At 32.9% G+C, this 18,343-nt stretch overlaps 2 protein-coding genes and 2 long non-coding RNA genes across 7 annotated transcripts; 1 reads left to right on the forward strand and 3 right to left on the reverse strand.

The window, feature by feature from the left end:
• The first annotated feature begins 1,537 nt into the window (after positions 1 to 1,537).
• Positions 1,538 to 4,182, forward strand: LOC104711209 (uncharacterized). Its single transcript, XM_010427890.3, has 4 exons — positions 1,538 to 2,144; positions 3,309 to 3,347; positions 3,685 to 3,769; positions 3,878 to 4,182. The coding sequence occupies exons 1-4, from the start codon at positions 1,680 to 1,682 to the stop codon at positions 3,958 to 3,960; spliced, it is 672 nt and encodes a 223-aa protein (XP_010426192.1). The 5' UTR covers positions 1,538 to 1,679; the 3' UTR covers positions 3,961 to 4,182.
• A 4,190-nt stretch (positions 4,183 to 8,372) lies between these two features.
• LOC104711210 (cyclic dof factor 3) lies at positions 8,373 to 10,505 on the reverse strand. The gene is made up of 2 exons (XM_010427891.2): positions 10,082 to 10,505; positions 8,373 to 9,751 (listed from the first exon to the last, which is right to left on the reverse strand). Exons 1-2 carry the CDS (start codon positions 10,235 to 10,237, stop codon positions 8,540 to 8,542), a joined length of 1,368 nt encoding a protein of 455 aa, XP_010426193.1. The 5' UTR covers positions 10,238 to 10,505; the 3' UTR covers positions 8,373 to 8,539.
• A 1,307-nt stretch (positions 10,506 to 11,812) lies between these two features.
• LOC147938622 (uncharacterized) lies at positions 11,813 to 13,142 on the reverse strand. The gene is made up of 3 exons (XR_015565509.1): positions 12,835 to 13,142; positions 12,473 to 12,552; positions 11,813 to 12,343 (listed from the first exon to the last, which is right to left on the reverse strand). It is a non-coding gene; the product is annotated as an uncharacterized LOC147938622 (long non-coding RNA).
• A 1,611-nt stretch (positions 13,143 to 14,753) lies between these two features.
• On the reverse strand, positions 14,754 to 16,609 carry LOC104711211 (uncharacterized). Of its 4 annotated transcripts, none has more exons than XR_015567092.1 (6): positions 16,234 to 16,609; positions 15,879 to 16,015; positions 15,471 to 15,589; positions 15,224 to 15,291; positions 15,054 to 15,136; positions 14,754 to 14,947 (listed from the first exon to the last, which is right to left on the reverse strand). It is a non-coding gene; the product is annotated as an uncharacterized LOC104711211 (long non-coding RNA). The 4 variants fall into 4 exon arrangements; XR_015567094.1 differs by having other exon boundaries at positions 15,879 to 16,158; positions 16,234 to 16,516; XR_015567091.1 differs by having other exon boundaries at positions 14,902 to 15,136.
• Positions 16,610 to 18,343: the final 1,734 nt, after the last annotated feature.

The following is an 18,343-nucleotide window of genomic DNA, read 5'->3' on the forward strand; positions in this document are numbered from 1 at the left end:
TCCGTTTGATCTCATTCCAGCACCAAATATACCTCATGGCTCGATAGAACTAAAGAACAGGATTTGGAAACTAAAAATATTACCTAAAATTAGACATTTCTTATGGAGAGTTCTTTCTAGAGCTTTACCAACAACTACCCGTCTCCGTACTAGAGGTATGAATATCTCTGCTATTTGCTCAAGATGCAACCGTGAGGATGAAACAATCTTCCACGCCTTGTTTACATGTCCTTTTGCACGAATGGTTTGGAGCATGTCAGGCATTTCGACACAACACACCAGCAAGATGTTTACAGACGTTGAAGTTTCTATTCAAACGATACTAGATATACAGACACAGCACAACAACTCTTATGATTCTTTATTGCCTTTCTGGATCTTGTGGCGGATATGGAAAGCTAGGAACTCCTTAGTTTTTGAAGGTTTTCGTGAAGGTCCTACAGTCACGATATTGAAAGCTCAATCTGAAACAAAAGAGTGGATTAATAAACCTCTACTTTCTGGAAACAATATTCGAACAAACCCATTACCACACACACTTTCCTGGTCGCTACCTAGTTTCCCTATGCTGAAATGTAATTTTGATGCGGCTTATGATAGTTCTACTCATGGTACAACAGGAGGATGGATAATTAGATATCATCAAGGGACTCCCTTGTTTGGGGAGCATCAAAACTACCATCTTCAGGTTCACCTTTAGAAGCAGAAGCAAAAGCTCTACTACTAGCCCTCAAACATGCTTGGATTAAAGGATATACTATGATAATCTTTGAAGGAGACTGTGAGACACTTTCTAAGCTGGTCAATGGACAAGAAGTGAATGCTGCTCTATCAAACTTATTGAGAGATATTCAATTTTGGAGATCAAAATTTCTTTACTGTGATTGTACCTTTATAAGAAGATCATGTAATTCAGCTGCACATTCTATAGCTAAATTTGGATGTCAAACTGTTGATTATTATGTGGAATCTGTCATAAAGCCTCCTTGGCTTATACAACAACTTTATAATGACTCAGTTTAAATTAATATAATTTCTTTTGCATAAAATATATATATATATATATATAAATAAAATAAGTATGGCGTTTATATAGATTTATTTTTGAATTTTCAAATAATTATATTTATATTCAATGATTCTTATTGATAAAAAATTTAAACTAAAATCCCGCACAAAGAGATATAACAAGGAAACATTATCTTCTACAGTATGTTGTATATCACTTAGTAAAATAAGTTTAGTGTTTATATAGATTTATACTCAAAAATTTCAATGATTATATTTGAGTATTAATTTATATTGATAGAAAATATTTAACCGCACATGCGCGGGTTCAAATTCTAGGTAAATTATAAACTAATCTTATAATTAGTTTTATTAACCTACAAAAGAACTAAAAACAAAGTTGTAGATTGCTAAAACATTGTGCAGTACCAAAATAGTTAAAACAAGAACATTTCAACTTAATTTACAAAAAGGAAAAAAAAAAAGCATGATGCTTGATTTATAAAAATATCCTAATCAGAAGAATATTGACAAAGTTTGTACCTTTTAATTTCATGTATACTGTACTTGTTATCTTTGTAGATAAATATCTTCAATACACGTAGGAGCCCATAAGTATAAATAGATTTTGTACTCTTATTATTTATGGGCCTAAAGAGATAAAAGAGAGAATGGATTGGCCAACGACGACACTTATCTCCCGAAGACTCTGTAATCTTTTGGTTTTCTTCGTCAAACTAAACCACAAAGACCTCTCTACCTACTCGGATCACTCGGCCATGAGATCCGACCCGACCAGACGCAGAAACAGAGCCTTATCATCTTCTTCTTCCCCATCGAAGACCCGACCCGGGTCCGGTGAAGTCCGCGGTGGAAAGGTGAAAACTTCGGCCACTTTAATCGACCGGGAGGAGATGGGTCTTTTTCCCGGGTCGGGTTACGATGACCCGAATCCAGAACCAAGGAGCTTTCCTTACAGTGTGAAGCAGCAATGCTGGGAGAAAGCAGAGAAGATTAAAGGGAGAGATCCTGAGCGTTGGAGGAGAGATCATTTAGGGAATATTGTGTTTAGGAAGCTCGTTGGTTGTCCTGGTTGCTTGTGCCATGATTATGATCACATTGTTCCTTACTCCAAGGTTTGTCCTTTACAACTCTCACTTCATGATTCATTGATACTCTTTGTTTTCTGGCCTATGGATTCTGGTTGTTTGAGTTTATGATTGAGCTCAAAAAGCTTCAAACTTTGTGAAATATTTGAGGAAAGTTTTGCTTTTGGGTGATGTCAATATAGTTTATATAATATGTGATTGATCATTGTGAGGTTGAGCTAATTACTTATTCCAAGGTTTCACATCATGAGACTTTGTTTTGCCTATGAATTCTTGTTATTAAGGGTTTAGGATTGAGTTGAAAATGAGTAATTTGGGCTCTTTCATTGTGAAATATATAGGGGATTTTTGGTGTCCTAGGCCATTTTAATATAGTTTCTGAAAGGCTTTTGATCACTGTGAAATAAATCTTTCGAATTTGTGATATTTATTATTTATATTCTTGATTTGGGGTCTGAGGGAGTGAGGGATACGGGAATGAGTTCTTCTCTTCTGCTCTCATGTTGATGCCGAACAAAGTCTGAAGTTATAATGCTGGAAGATGTAACTTGATGACTTAACAGTTTTTATATATTGCTGGTTTGGATTTAAGAATTTAGTGCACCAATTAAGTTGAAGAATGAGCGTGAAAAGGGTATTATGTTCTGCAGCATGGTCTAATAGGAACTATTGTTTGTTTTCTGAAGTTTTTTCCGTTGGCATTTTATAGGACATGTATCCTTAAGAACACTCATTTGGTGAATCAACACGAATTCTTGTATCTGAAAGTTTTCAGTATTCACTTCGAGATTGTTGGTACTTGGTAGGGACGTAGGGTTTCACATTTATCGTTTGAATCTACAGTTAGAACTTACAAGATTTCATCTTCAGAATCAGGACTGTGTCAGTGCTACAATTAATACTGATAAGCTATAAACAACAATAGTAGAGTTTATGAAACTTCTCGGAAGGGAAAAAATAGTGTCTAAAATATTTGATTGTCATGTTTCCTGCTTTCAGTCTGATTGATCTGATTATGACCCTAATTTTCCAAACTGAGATTTATTTGAATTGATGATGAATCTATCTTCTTTGTTCTCGCTCAAACGCATAATGTAACTGGAAGATATCGTCATCTACATGTAACATTAGTCATTTAGTGCTCATGCTTCTTCTAAAGTATCTGATTGAATTCATTTTCCAATTTTTTAGGGCGGTAAGAGCACTCTGGAAAACTGCCAGGTTCTGCAGGTACGCTGTGGAAATTTAAACTAAACTTATATATACCTCTTAAGGTTTTAGATGTCTACTACATATCTGTGTTTTAAATCAAACCTATAGTCACTATTGTCTTGTATTCTGAGTTTCTGACTTATGACTGGTATTTTGCTTAGTGGAGGTAACTCTTAGACAACCTATCTTCCACAAAACAGTCTCTTGCAAATTCTCTTTCGGTTTACTTATTAACCTCAATCCCAAACTACAAACTAAACATACACTTTTAGGCTTCTTAGCTTCTTTCTGTTCCTTGGAATCAAATAGGGAAAAGCTCTTGGGTCGCTAAGTTTGTTTTGTTTCTACGTTTTAGGCAAAGGTAAATCGATCAAAGGGAAATAAAACCGATATTTCTCGAGCCGAGCTTATCCAGAGGAGTTCTTATTGCCGAGTTGCTGGTAAGTCTGCTGTATCTTTCAATTCCATACGCTTGTCAGTTGTCACTCTATAAATTAAACTATAACTGAGTAAGACCCTAAACTGTTATTTGCAAAAAAAATTTGTAGGCAGGGATATGGATCTCATTGAGCTAACAGCTTACGGGAATGTACAGCGCGCACCTGAGTCTAGTGGATGCAGGATTCAGTGATCTATTATTGATGGAAAACGAAGATGATAAAGTGTCTCAATATATAATTGACTCGGACAAGATTCTGCAGATTTTGTCAGTTCTGATCTGAGTTACTTTGTGTACTCCTGTTATCTCTCAAATATTGTGTACATTAATGTAACATTTAGTTCATTTAGTGCTTTCTATTTTAGCTTTATCTATTGTATTTTTTCACATAATAATGCCTTCTACTACTTCTAATTTTGTTATTCTTTGTAGGTTATATTATATTGCAACATCCATGATCAAATATTCAAATGGAAATGTTAAAAGTAATCTTTTTATCTTCTAGAATCTCACTTTTTCTTCCTTTCTTTTCATTAATTTACAATATAAATTCTAATTTCTTTTTCCAACTTGTGTTTTTTTTCTTTCACGTTCGGATTATAGTGTATATTGTTCCTTCTTCCGATTTGGTAAAATAAAAAATCTGAGCAAGAGCAACAAACAGATAAATTAAAATAAATTCATAGACGAACAAGTACATTTACATGTCACTTTTTTTACCTGAAACATTAAAAAAGAAAATAAAAAAGAAAAAGACAAAAATCAAAAAAGACATTTCTTTTTCTTGTCCTTTTTAATTTGCTTATCCTTTAGGGAGGCGTGTCAGGTCCTTTGCTCAGAGAATCTAAAGTTGATTACACGTGTCAAGATCATAGAAGATGCCTTCCTTTGTGGGAAAGTCCTTTTTTATTTATTTTTTCTTGTGTTGGAAAATCTACTCACAAAAGTTTTCTTGCCACTCATTGTCTCTTGCTCGACTTTTCATGTTTCCCTTTTTATGCGTTGTTGTTAAATTACAATAATAAAAATAAATAAATTACATTTCTAACTAATTGTGAATTTTGTGTAGGGATATATATCATGGAAAACAACAAGTACTTTTGATCGGAAAATTATTATTGGATAGTATCATCTAATATGTGTATATAAACATATGATTATGTTCATAGATATTTGTGGTTTGTGTTGTCTTGAATGGGCATACGATATTTTGTTGTTTTGTTTGCAATCATTTTTTTTTTTTGGATGGACTCAAAAGTATGTTTCGAATTAAAAGCATAGCTAATGGATAATTTGATTTTGTGGTGAGAGCAGTATTCGTTTTGGTATACCACAAACTTTTATGGTACAAACCTTCTGGCAAGAGTAACTTTTCACATTTTGTCTGATGGACCAGCGTGTCAATTAAATGTTTAACAAACAAATATTACCAAATTAAGTTCGACCGCAAATTAACCAAAAATTTATAAGATCCGTATATATTTGACGAAAAACTGAATGTAATTTCTTACAGATAATTCAGCTGTAAATTTTAATTTACAAAGAAAAGTAAAAAGAAAAAGGACGTAGATAATTAAAATTTACAAACTATCGTGGCTTTCTTTGAAGTGGATTCATTAAGAGATGAGGTTTTAAAAAAAAAGTTTTAGTGGAGGGTTGACTCCAACTCCAAATTGTTGAAGTGGTTTACTTTGATCATTATCAAAAGTCAAAACTATATTATTCTCCCAATGAAATCATCCTATATACTAGTGTGTGTAAAACCTTATTGGTTGATCTCAATATTTTCTTGAATTTTTTTCTATCAGTGCATTTTCACTTTATCCCCCCCCCCCCCCTCTCTCTATCTCAGTCTCTCCTCAAAAAAAAATCATTATGATGAGGGGGAAAAATCATATTCTGTAAGAAGTGTTTATCTTCTTCTTATATATTTATGTCCTATCGAATTTGGTTAACGGTAATGATACAGTCATACAAGATGATGATGGCTGTTCACATTACAAATCTAATGTACAAATCCAATAAAAAATGCCTTTAGTTTATAACTATTTACATATATGCTTAATTGTAAAGAAAGCAAGAGGCATCATATCTTCATTTTCTTTTCAAAATTTATCATATCATAGTAACTAAGAGTTTATTATGAGATAAGCATTTTTTTCCAGAGGTATTGTTCAGTTGGGACTTTCTGTCCGTGCTTATGGATTTAAGCATTTATTTGGCTATAGAATGACATATTTATCCTTCTTTTAATTGATGAAAAATTGAGACAATTTTTTTCCTCTCGACGGAAGAGATGAGACGAAGAAAAACAATGTTGTAAATGAGATGATGATGAGATCCAGTGATGAAGATGGTTGCGCGGTGGTGAGAAATACAAGATTAATAACGATCAAATTTCGAGTCTCCACTTATGAACGGTGCCAACGACGATGGTGAGCTCCGTCCTAATGAACAGCGGCAACCTTCAGTGATGAACTCCGCCTTTATGAACGGCGGCAACAACGATGCTGAGCTCCGTCTTAATCAACGGCGGCAACGACAAACGGTGAGCTTCGCCTTAATGAACGGCGAGATGGTCGCTTGTCAATAAAGGCTTTCATAGCTTCGTATGGACCGATTGCCGACAGTTCCTTTCACGATTCTCCAAAATTTGTCAATTTACAAATATGTAATTTCCAAGTTTAGCTTAGATCTGAAATTTGTTTGATTCGACTAAGTTTATTATAGGAACCCTTGGATTCACTAAACATTATCTCCTTAGGGTTTAGTTATTTTAATTCAAACGAAATTAATTAAAATCATTGAGTTTATCGGAGCATGGCAATGGTGGTGCCGGAGACGTTTCCTGGTTTTGGTCGGAAGAGAAGAAAGCAAAGAGGAGGCAGAGAGAAGGATAGTTTTGTCTTTGTATGTTAAAAAAAAGCCTAAAAATGAAAGCATGGAAAGAAATGCCTATTTTGAAAGATTTGGCTGCACAAAGGTCCATATGGACAAACACCCCAACTAAGAGTTTATTATGAGATAAGCCAAACAAAGTAGTTGAGTAAGGGCCAAACTAGTAAAATAGCGTTTACACTTATATATTTAGATGATTAGAAATATAAAGGCGAAAGCAGTTAAGAAGATTTAACTAGGCCTAATTTTAGTTAGTTGTTTCCTTTTACTTGAAATACTTCCATTTTATTTTATTGTTATGAGAAAACAACAGAAAACAGAAAGGACTTCCTAATTTTTTTGTTATATTGGTGTAAACATATTAACGACGTAGTTGTCTCATATTTGGAACCATTTGAGAAACGGAAGTAGATATTTTGTATCAGTCTTCTCTTAATTTTCCAAACCCTCTAACTTTTGGTAGGCCAATATCTTAGTGTCTTCAATCAATGATAATAGTGCGTTTGCGGTTGAAACGCGTTTGGCATGAGTCAATGTTTAATTTGGTGTCAAACTTATTTCTTCAACTTTTTGAAAAGGCCTTTGTGTGATGGAAAAGAAACACAAGAAGAAAAATCTCACTCAATTCATAATATACTTTACATATTGTATAATAAAAAAAAGCAATTAATGTTAATGCAAGGTAGGGGGAAAAACATGAAAAAGGAACAAAATAGCTTTGCCACAAAATGAAAAAAGGCAGAAAAGAACAGTATTATAAAAAAAAGGAAAAAAGCAACTTGACATACTTTTTAATGTAATTGTGTGCAATGGTGTAAAATAGAAAGAAAGAAATAAAATAAATAAAATGTGTGGCTAATAACTGTTTAGGCACTCTAAAATATCTAAGTTGCTTTCGAAGACACAGACCAAAATAATAAAATATAAACTGGAAAAAAACATATAGTGGCCAATCTTTTTCGGCATCAATATAAAAAAAAAAGCATACAAATAAGAAGAACTTTTTCAACACATTAAATTCTGATTGTCTGTACGTGGAATGGGACCAACCAAGTTTCTTCATAATACTGTAATTTTTCATCTAAAAATCTGAAGGGATTTATATATATCTTTGTAGAAAAAATTTAGAAATCAAACTTTTTAACCTTAATGGATTTCTTTATCTTTAAAAAAAACCTTAATAATTTTGATTAAATTTTGTTTTGCATAAAATGAACAGAATAAAATGATCATAAATTTTAATAGTACAATATCAATTAAATATAATACAAAATTATTTCTTAGTTGATTAAGAGATAAGTTATTAGATTCGATATTTATAAATTATACTTAAGAGATTTTAAAATGTATCTCTATTAAAAACCAAAGCAAATTAAGAACTTTTCTTAGTTTTATATACTATTGAGATTTGAGAATGTGCCATAAAAATAATTACAAGATAAACAGAAACTATAACACAAAGAATCAATACTAATGACAGAAGAGATAATTATTAACGTTTTTTTGAGATCAGTCATTAGAGCATTATTTATTTTACCATCAACTATTTTATTTTTTTGGAGTATTGATTGAAGGACTTCACAAGACAAAGAAGTTGTAAAGAAGAGTCAGAAGAGTGTCGGTTGAAATGCCAACGCAACAACGGCCAACACCAACTTTTTTGCCATTACTGTTATCTTTTTCTTACACATTTGACAAATGAAAGATGGAAAGCAAATAAATAGTGTACATTGTTGTACAAAAAACATCTGAAGGAACAATAAGGTTACGAGGAAGAAGTAAAGAGTTTGATTCTCAAAAACTCATCACTCTCCAATATCTATACATTACAATCAATCATACATACATACATACATACATACATGTGTAAACCCTAGTTCCGTTCATGGAAATTGTGTGATCTTGATAAAGCAGCAGGGTTAGCAGAACGAACAGGGGAGTTCTCGGCTTTGTTGTCGTTGTTTTTATTCATCTTCGCCTTATGATCAAACCCTTCGAACATACCACCGCCTTTGCTCATCCTCTCGTTCTTGATTCCCAATGTTGTCCATATCGAGCTCTTTGCTGCTTCGTTAGGATCGTCTATTCTCAACGTTTTTGGGACCAGAACGCACCCGTTCCTCTGTTTTCGCTCTGTTTCGTTGTCCATTCTTGCGGATTCTTCATCTCTCGGATGCTTTCCGAGAGCAGGGGAGTTTGTGTTTGAACCTTTTTGGCTCATAGGGGATGAGGTTTGATGCGGTGAAAGCATTGGGATTGTCCAGTAAGGGTAAAACGGCATTGGATACCCTGGAGGCGGGTAAAAACCTGGTGGAGGCATCGCTGGGTTCCACGTGTAAGGCCATGGAACACCTGGGATGCAAGCATAACCATTCATGCTATTATTGTTGTTGTTATTCATTTGTGGCTCAACAACTCTGCAGCTTTGTGCTCTTGATTCATCCACTGAGTGATGATTGTTAGAGGTGGTCACAGAGGAGCCACTCGAGCAATCATCTCCATTCTCTACCCGACGAGCCACGAGCCGCTGATCCGGTACACCATGAAACCCGTTTGAGACCTTTTGGTTTCCTTGTAGCTTCATCACAGGTGTCATAGGAGCAGCATGCTGTTGACGAGCATCTAAACCAAAACTCAACACCCTTGTATTTGCCTGCAAGCCCGGATCGAGCCTCGCAGCTTCAAGAGCCTCGGTGATAGTGATGTGACGGTAATGAGACGATGAGGAGCTTTTGTTCTTACGCCGACCTGCACCTACGGGAACGTTTCTCATAGTTCCTCCAGCTGTCCAATATCTCTGACAGGCCTTGCAGAAGTGACGAGGCTGGTTGATGTTGTAGTTGTTGTAATAACAGAACTTGGTCTCCATGCTTTTGCATCTCGGACAGGGGAGAATCTTGGTAGGTTTCTTCAGGGTTTTACCGTCAGCTGTGGTCTGCTCATCAGGCGAGTCGTTGCTCTCTATCTGATCCGTTGAAGTCTCCTCCTCTTTGTCCCCTGTTTCGGGTTTGGATTCATTCGAACTGTTTAGACTTTTGTTGTTACAGTTCTTGTTCTTCTTATTATCTGATAACTCTGGAGTTACCTAAGATGCAATAAAACACTAAATTAAGAACTAAACACAATCTTAATCAAACAATTATATCTTCATCAGAACCAAGAAACTCTTAAGAATTAAATGAACTAGTGATGTCTTAAAGACAAAACAAGATAAGAACTTTGCTTTTAATAAGATTCGTAGATCCGAAGATCATCATTTAAAAACACAACAGAAAAGAGATGTTAGTTGTCCGTGATTAATGTTTCAGTTACGAATTCAATCACTAGTTAAGTAAGTTACTACTACAACAAAAACTAATTAAATCGCATTTATTTTTTTTAGGTCAACAAAATTCCAAATTTCTCAATCAAATACCTTATTATATTCTGATTTATCATCTCCACCATCACCGCCGCTCCAATCATCTTCTTCCTCCTCCTCATCTACAGTCACCGGCAACTGAACAACCGCCGGAAAAGGGATTTTTGTACCAAAGAGCTTAATAGCTGGATCTCTACTCTCCATCATCATTTTTTTTATTTTTTTCCTCAACAAAAAAAAAAAAAAGCAAAGGCGCGAGAAAGCTTCGTGTAGTCACACTAGTCAATTTTTTTTTTTTTTTTTTTTTTTTTTTTGTTGTTGGGGGAGATTTAGTTTGGGAGGAGTGTGAAAAGATATGAAAATTAGGGATTAAGGGGGAGAATCCGTATAAAAGAGAAGGAGGGTAACACGTCAGCATCACATTTGTATTCTCAGCCACAAGTTTATGTGGCCTCCGATATTTTCCTTTTCCCTCATTACTACCGGATCGGGTTGTCGGGTTCTTTTAAAAAAAATATATTTATTGTATAATAATAATAATAATAAGTCCCTAGTAATAATTTCTAACTTTACTCGTATCAATAATTTTTTTTGTCCAAAAGTGTTTCTGATATATATGGGATTACAAATATACAAGATAAACCTTTTTAAAAAAAATTAAGTAATCTTATTATATAAATTAATTTTTTTTGAAAACCCATAACACAAAATCATAAATATGGTTTTTTTAACATAACGACAAAAGAATATTTTGAATACAAGCTTTCTAATAGATAACAACTGAATATTCTACTTCAGTTGATTTACACATGATAATCATATATTTAGATGCAAGATTTTTTCAACAATGGAGAAAACTTTTTAGGGAGACATTATATTTAATAGAAAATAAAAATAAAAGCATTTCAACATGGCAAAACAAAGCTCAAAAGTATGTTAAAGTTTTTAATTTTGAAAGCCTCACAATCATACATCTTTTGTACAAATGTTATAACATCAAAGAATTCAAAAACATAGAGTTGGAGAATTGGTATTGTATTTTAGTGCATTACTTATCTCTCTCCCTTCATCAGATCCCAGATAAAGGTAATCTCATTTGTTAGCTTGTTATAGTTTGTGATTTGTTGATATTTTGTTCTTTTTAAACCAATGGATGGATGCAGTTGATATAAGAAAAAGAAAAATTTGATCAACATCATACAAAGATCAATATTCAGATAATTGAGTTAAGTTTATCCATTTATGAGTAATAATTTAAAATAATATACTAGTATCACAAACCTAATTGTGATGGTACGAATAGTAGAATTGTTATTGGAGAAGTGATTTCTAAACCCATATAGAATTGTAAATTATGAAAATCAAAACACATGGATTTTGAAATAACATGATTTATCCTTAGATTTGAATCCTTTTATACTATACTTTCAAATCCATTTAAAACATAATGTGAATTGTGAAATCCAAAAACAAATCATTAAATGAATAATCTGAAATTTTACCAAGTATATGTAAATCATAGTACCAATAACATATGATTTTTGTTTGGATTTCCAAATCTATTAAAATCATAAAATTAATAACCTCCTCTAAAACTACGAGGGAGGTATTGAACTTGACATTTTAAGGATTTGGTGGGATTTTAATATTTTAGAATTTTGAAAGATTTTAAGTGAATCTTTATATTTGATTGTGTTTTAGAGTTTTTATATTTTTAAACAGAAAATAAAATGAGATTCTATGAGATTTTGTTATTAGACTTTGGGTGATTTTAAAATATTTTAGAACACAAACAATAAAATTTTATACCAAAACAAAATCTGATCAAGAGTCTGCAGCTATTTCCTCAATTCATATATGATATAGTATATACGATCGTAGAACATGTCTCAGTTCATATATTGAGTATCTTGTCACAGTTATATTTCATGTTGCTCTGTTTCACCTTTCGCTGCTGAACCTCCTCGACGATCGCTTCAGTTCATATATAGAGTATCTTGTCTCAATTATGGTTCACCTTGCTCTGTTTCACCTTTTGCTGGTTTGATTCCCCTTGACAATCACCGCCTCCACCGCAGCGACAACAGTCTTAAATGCAGCAACAACCTTCACAATCGCAACAACAGCGTTTACAACCGCAGCCCAATGATGAAAATCTCAGGGAAGTCATGTATTTGTGAAGCTGCAGGAGATGAAGGACGTCACTTCATCGCCACCACCACCATAGTTTTAATAACATATTCAATGCGTTAGGAAGTGAAACTTCACATCCAAGTGGAGTAGGCAAAGGGAAACCGCTTGGTTCATGATCACAAGCTTGGAAAGTAAAAATTGGGAATACATCATTAAAACGATATAACAAAGACCAAACTAGAATATTGGAGCTGAATAACAAAAACCAAACTAGAATACTTGAGGTGAAGCTTGTGCAAGATGTATTCTTACCCCAATGTTGATAGAGACTTGTTGATGTTGGTTGCTTCTAAGGCACTCACCTTCAGCTCATGAACTCTGTTCCGATATTCCTGATGTTAGCAGAATAATTTAAAAGAGAAGGGTAGTCAATTTTTTGAAGTTAATCGCTGATACCTTTCATATCAAGCTAAGTCAACAAGATTAAGCTGCAGAAAACGATGTTGAGTTACACCTTGAGATACCCACTAATCGATAACACATGTCAGGTTAATTTTTAATTTGACAAATTGATAAGATACATAATATCAATTCCATAAATACACAGACTGCAAACTCACTTTGACAAGTTGAGTACTATGGAGATTCAAATTAAGAGAGAGAAGAGAGCTTACTGAACAGAGTAGGTGGTGGTTTGATTCACAAGAAGAGACGAACCGAGCTACAGGTTCACCGGTGGAGAAGGTGATTGGTAATAGACGAGGATTTTTGGCTTACTGTCGTCGGAGTTGATGTTGGAGTTTATCTCTGTTCGGTTGTCGACTGTTTTTTTTTTCCTCTATAATCCTTTAAAATTCTACCTCAATAGGTATGATTTTGTGACTCATATTTTTCAACTAAAAAACAAAACAAAGTCTTGTAGAATCATTCAAAATAACATTTTAAAAAAAAGTTGTGATATTTTGAATAACAGTAGATTTCAAGTAAGTTTTATAAATTATTGATTGAATAACAAGAGATTTTAGGGGGGTGTATTCAAATTGACATTTTAGGTGATTTGTATAAAAGTTACAAATCATATGTTATTCAATCATGAATTTTAAAAAGTCTCATGAAATCCACTGTTATTGAATTGATGATTTAAAAATCTACTTTAAAATCCACTGTTATTTAAAACAGTTTGTGGATTTGGATTTTAATAAGTTTTAGGGATTCTGGAGGATTTGAGAGGATTTGTTTAGTTAAAAATACATAAATCCAAATCTCATAGTTTTAGGTGGGATTTGAAAGAATTTTACCATAAATCATATCAACTTCCCTAAAATCTATCAAAATTCCAAATTTCCTAAATCCCATAGAATTCTCCAAAATCATTGTTTCAATACACCCCCTTAATTTTACATAAATTCTAAGTTGAATAACATAAGATTTTATTAGATTTTTTAAAATCATCAATTGAATAACAAGTGATTTTAAAAATCTTTTAAAATCTTCTAAGGGGGGTGTATTCAACTTGATATTTTAAGTGATTTGTGTAAAAGTTACAAATCCTATGTTATTCAATCATGGATTTTAAAAACTCTCCTGAAATCCACTGTTATGAACTGATGAATTAAAAATCTACTTTAAAATCCACTGATATTCAAAACAGTTTGTGGATTTGGATTTTAATAAGTTTTAGAGATTCTGGAGGATTTGAGAGGATTTGTTTAGTTAAAAATACAGAAATCCAAATCTCATGGTTTTAGGTGGGATTTGAAAGAATTTTCCTATAAATCATATCAACTTCCCTAAAATCTACAGAAATTCCAAATTTACTAAATCCCATCAAATCCTTCAAAATCATTGTTTCAATACACTCCCCTTAAATATAGGTTCAATACCCCCCTCTACATCTCATAGAGTCACATCTATCTAATACTTTACTTTTTAAAAATAAATTATTTATCTATATCTAAATTCAGTTTTATAGAAAATATAATATAGAAATCTTTTTACACATAATTTCAAGTTCCAGAATGGAAAACAAAATCCTCAAATAAAGAGATTGAAGTCATGATTTGGTACGTTTGGTTGGATAAGGAAAAAAGCAAAGAAAGGTAAGATTTAGCGACGTGTCGATAGACCATTGATTGTTAACAAAAAGGTTATGTAGGTATGTCTCACTGCCACATTGTACAAATTTAACCAAGTTGAGGTATTTGGACTATGGAGGATCTATATCAAAGTCTGTGCTTTGCCACGTTGGATTCTGTCACACCTGCTCATGGATTTCATCAACCCAAAAAGATCGATCGATGCATGTCTTTTTCTCTTGCTCAAGTCTCAAGATCTAACCACAACCCTTCACGTGTTCCTCTGACATCGCATCTTTTTTTTGGGTTCATTTTACAGTTTATTAGGAAATGAGAAAAAGAAAAAGAACAACATGTGGGTTCATCATTCATACAGCATGGCCATTGGTCATCCTCATTTAAGTGTTTCTAACTTTTAGTAATATTAAAAATAATATTTAGAGCTTCACACCCTTGTTTTTATTTTTTCTCCTCCCATTAGTCATCCCTCCCATTAGTCATCCCTAAGTGTCTTATAATTTTTATTAAAAATGGAAAAATATTGCATTTTATTGTGTTGCCAAATGAAACTAATGTCTTTGAAATCTTACAGAGAACTGAACTACAACTTCATAGATGTTAAGCAACTTAACAAACCGTTTTCTGTAGTTGAGGTGGAGCCTTAACTTGCGTTGCAACAAATCTTTTATCATTCTTAAACGGCAAAGACTCTCTAATATGACAAACACAAGTAGAAACAACACAAAATCATGTAGACATGGAACAAAAAAAAACAGTGGTTTCACACCCAATGATGAATCTGATAGTTTTTTTTTTACCATAGTAGATCGAAGCAAATGTGTGTTGACGTTATGGCTCTCATATAAACGTGAATACATAATTATCCCATGAACTTCAGGAACTGGAAAAATGTCAATTACATAACTAAAATTACTCCCAAAAGCATCAATCAATTTCAGTCAAAATCAAATATAGAAATTGTAATTACCGTGAGAAAGAGAAGAGAAGAATGAAACAAATGATCTGCAAAGCAACAAAAACACAGTACCAAGTGATCTGCAAAGCAACAAAAACAACAAATTAAACACCAACCTTTTTTGCTTTCTCGACATTTCTATACTTAATACTTACAAGACAATGATCATAACCAAAACTGCAACAGAAACAGAGAAGCCATATCCTAATGTATATGCTCTTCATTCATTAATGTCTAAAACAAGTTCTCTTCTTCTTACCTCGTCCTCTACAACTCTGTCTGCTTTTACTTGCCCTATAGTTCCCCGCGCCCTGACCTTTATTTAAGAACCACCAAAGAATCACTCTTCTCTGAGTCTTTAGCTTCAACTTGTTTGTCCTGCACATCACATAACGACTTATTTATAAAAATATGCATCCTCTATGTTAATGTATGTATGCCTCAACTTTTGGAATTGGTACCAAAATCACAAAGAACACATCAAAACCAAGGAAGACCTATACACAACCTATAAAAAACAAACAACGCCATTCAAACAAAAGCATAACCCAATATGAAGACAGCAATCTTTTTAGTAACTTGAGGCATCTCATTTCGTAACTCCACTTAGAGAACTAGACAAAGAAAAAAGAAATTACTAATCAGAAGAGAATTACACAAGACATACCATGTGGCAAGTATTTTAAAGCCCACTTAGTCTCTGCATCCATATCTTCATCTGGATCATCCCTCCGCCGCTTTGCACGCTGAATCCTGACAGCAGCTCTCTTGATAGAAAACTTGACTCACATCACCAGACCAACACTAAACCAAATCCAACCAACACTAATCACTCAGAAAAGAGGAAGCAGGAGCACCACCATGAGGAAGAAGGAGATATGCTCCAAGTTTCGTTCACATTACGAAGGAGATATGATCCAAATCGACAAAATCAAAATTCACCAATACTAAAAGACGGATGTCACAACAAATAAAGATAGTCCCACAAAAACTTTAAAACTAGAACGAAACAAGATCCATACCTGATACAAGGTTTCGTGAAACCAAGAAGGAAAAATCTCAGGACGAAGAAGAAGACGATGACGAGATATGTATTTGATCTGGAAACCGATCAAAACTTCTATTGTTTTGATTAAGTCGATTTGGATGACGACGACGATATATGTATTTGGTCCGGAAACTCATCAAAACTTCTGTTGTTCTGATTTCGTCGATTTAGATAAATCGATTCAACTTTCTTCCTTTCAGTGGTATCGAGAGAGAGAGAGGGGGAAGCAACCGAAACAAAAGAAAAACAAAAAAAACAAAAAAAAACAAAACAAAGAGTAACCACTAAAATAATGACACGTCTAGTGTCTCTGGGTATCTAAACGCATCTGTGCAGAGACACGGATCTGTGTATTTTTACAATTAAAACTTTATTTTTATTTTGTTTTATTATTAAAAAAACCAAAAGACATCCCACAGGATGTGCAATGGCCTTGCTCTTGGGGTAAACCTTTTCATTCACCTTTTTATAAAATAGGAAAATAAAATCTGTATACATTATTATAAAATTAAAAACTTAAACCGCTTTTTAATAAATCTAAACCGACATATAATTTCGTTCTATTTGTAAAATCTAAACTCTAACCATCTCATTTGTGAACCCAAACCGACATATAATTTCGTTCTACTTGTAAAATCTAAACCCTAACCATCGCATTTGTGAACCCAAACCAACATATATTTCCGTTCTAATTGTAAAATCTAAACCCTAACATCTCATTTGTGAACCCAAACCGACATATAATTTCGTTCTACTTGTAAAATCTAAACCCTAACATCTCATTTGTGAACCCAAACCGACATATAATTTCGTTCTACTTGTAAAATCTAAACCCTAACCATCTCATTTGTGAACCCAAATCGACATATAATTTCGTTCTACTTGTAAAATCTAAACCCTAACCATCTCATTTGTGAACCCAAACCGACATATAATTTCGTTTTAATTGTAAAATCTATACCTTAAGCATTTTATTTGTAAACACAAACCGATATATAATTTTGTTCTAATTTTAAAAATCTAAACCAAGCCAATATTTAACTTTCTTTAATTAAAAATATACAAAATTTGTTTCCTTAATTTGTTTTGATTTTTAATTTAATTTTGATTTATTTTTTTTAAATAAAATATTAGATGGAAGATTTTGATTGGCTGAGAGAAGAGAGGGTGAACAAAAAAATTTACCCCTAGAAATGAGCCTAAGTATTTTAAAAAAAAAACAATAAAATGGATGAATGCACACGAAAAAAAAACAAAAAAATGGATATTATAACTTTTAATTCATAATCTCTAACTCTAAGGCGCGAAGAGATATCAATATTGGAAAATAGTATCGTAAAGAACATTTATAAAATACAAGTGTTTTTGTTTTCATTGGTCAACACAGAAATCTTGAAACCCTGTAAAATATTTAAATCTTTGTACCATGAATAAATGTTAGTTATTTGGACAACTGTTTAAATTAGATCACAATTATTTTTATTTTGTTTTGAAAAGAGCACAATTATTTGAAACAAATGTAACATACTTGTTTTCTCAGTTAACCCAGTAGAATTATCTGATTAAGCAAGATAAAAGAAGAAAATGAAAAGCTAGATAGAAGAAAAGGTGTTGTTTTTTATGTAAATCCCAAAGAGACGTAGCGTCCACATCTCGCCAGTCGTGCTGTGTAAAGGGCAAGGGTTAAACACAAATTAAGATGGCTTATCTACACATATATTATTATCTTGTATATATATATTTATATAAACAATTTTATTTAATAAATAGAAAATGCTATGAATTGAGAAGTATAAATGTGCACACTTAGATCAGAAAACAAGTATGTTACATTTGTTTCATCAACCCAAAAAGATAAGATTGACATGTATACTAATTCACTTACTGATGAACATGTATCTCTTAAAAATTTTAACCAAAAAGATAAATGTATCTCTTAAAAATGTTTTATATCAATATCGCGAGTTGCGGCCAAGTGTTAGGAGAAAGGTTGCAACCATCTCTTAAAACGCTTATGCATTTTATCAAGCACACCTTCTTACAGTGTTATGTCAACATTGCAAATTTAAATATACTTAGAAAAG

Source organism: Camelina sativa, chromosome 9 (genome assembly GCF_030686135.1).
Source record: "Camelina sativa cultivar CO46 ecotype springtype chromosome 9, ASM3068613v1".
NCBI lineage: Eukaryota > Viridiplantae > Streptophyta > Magnoliopsida > Brassicales > Brassicaceae > Camelina > Camelina sativa.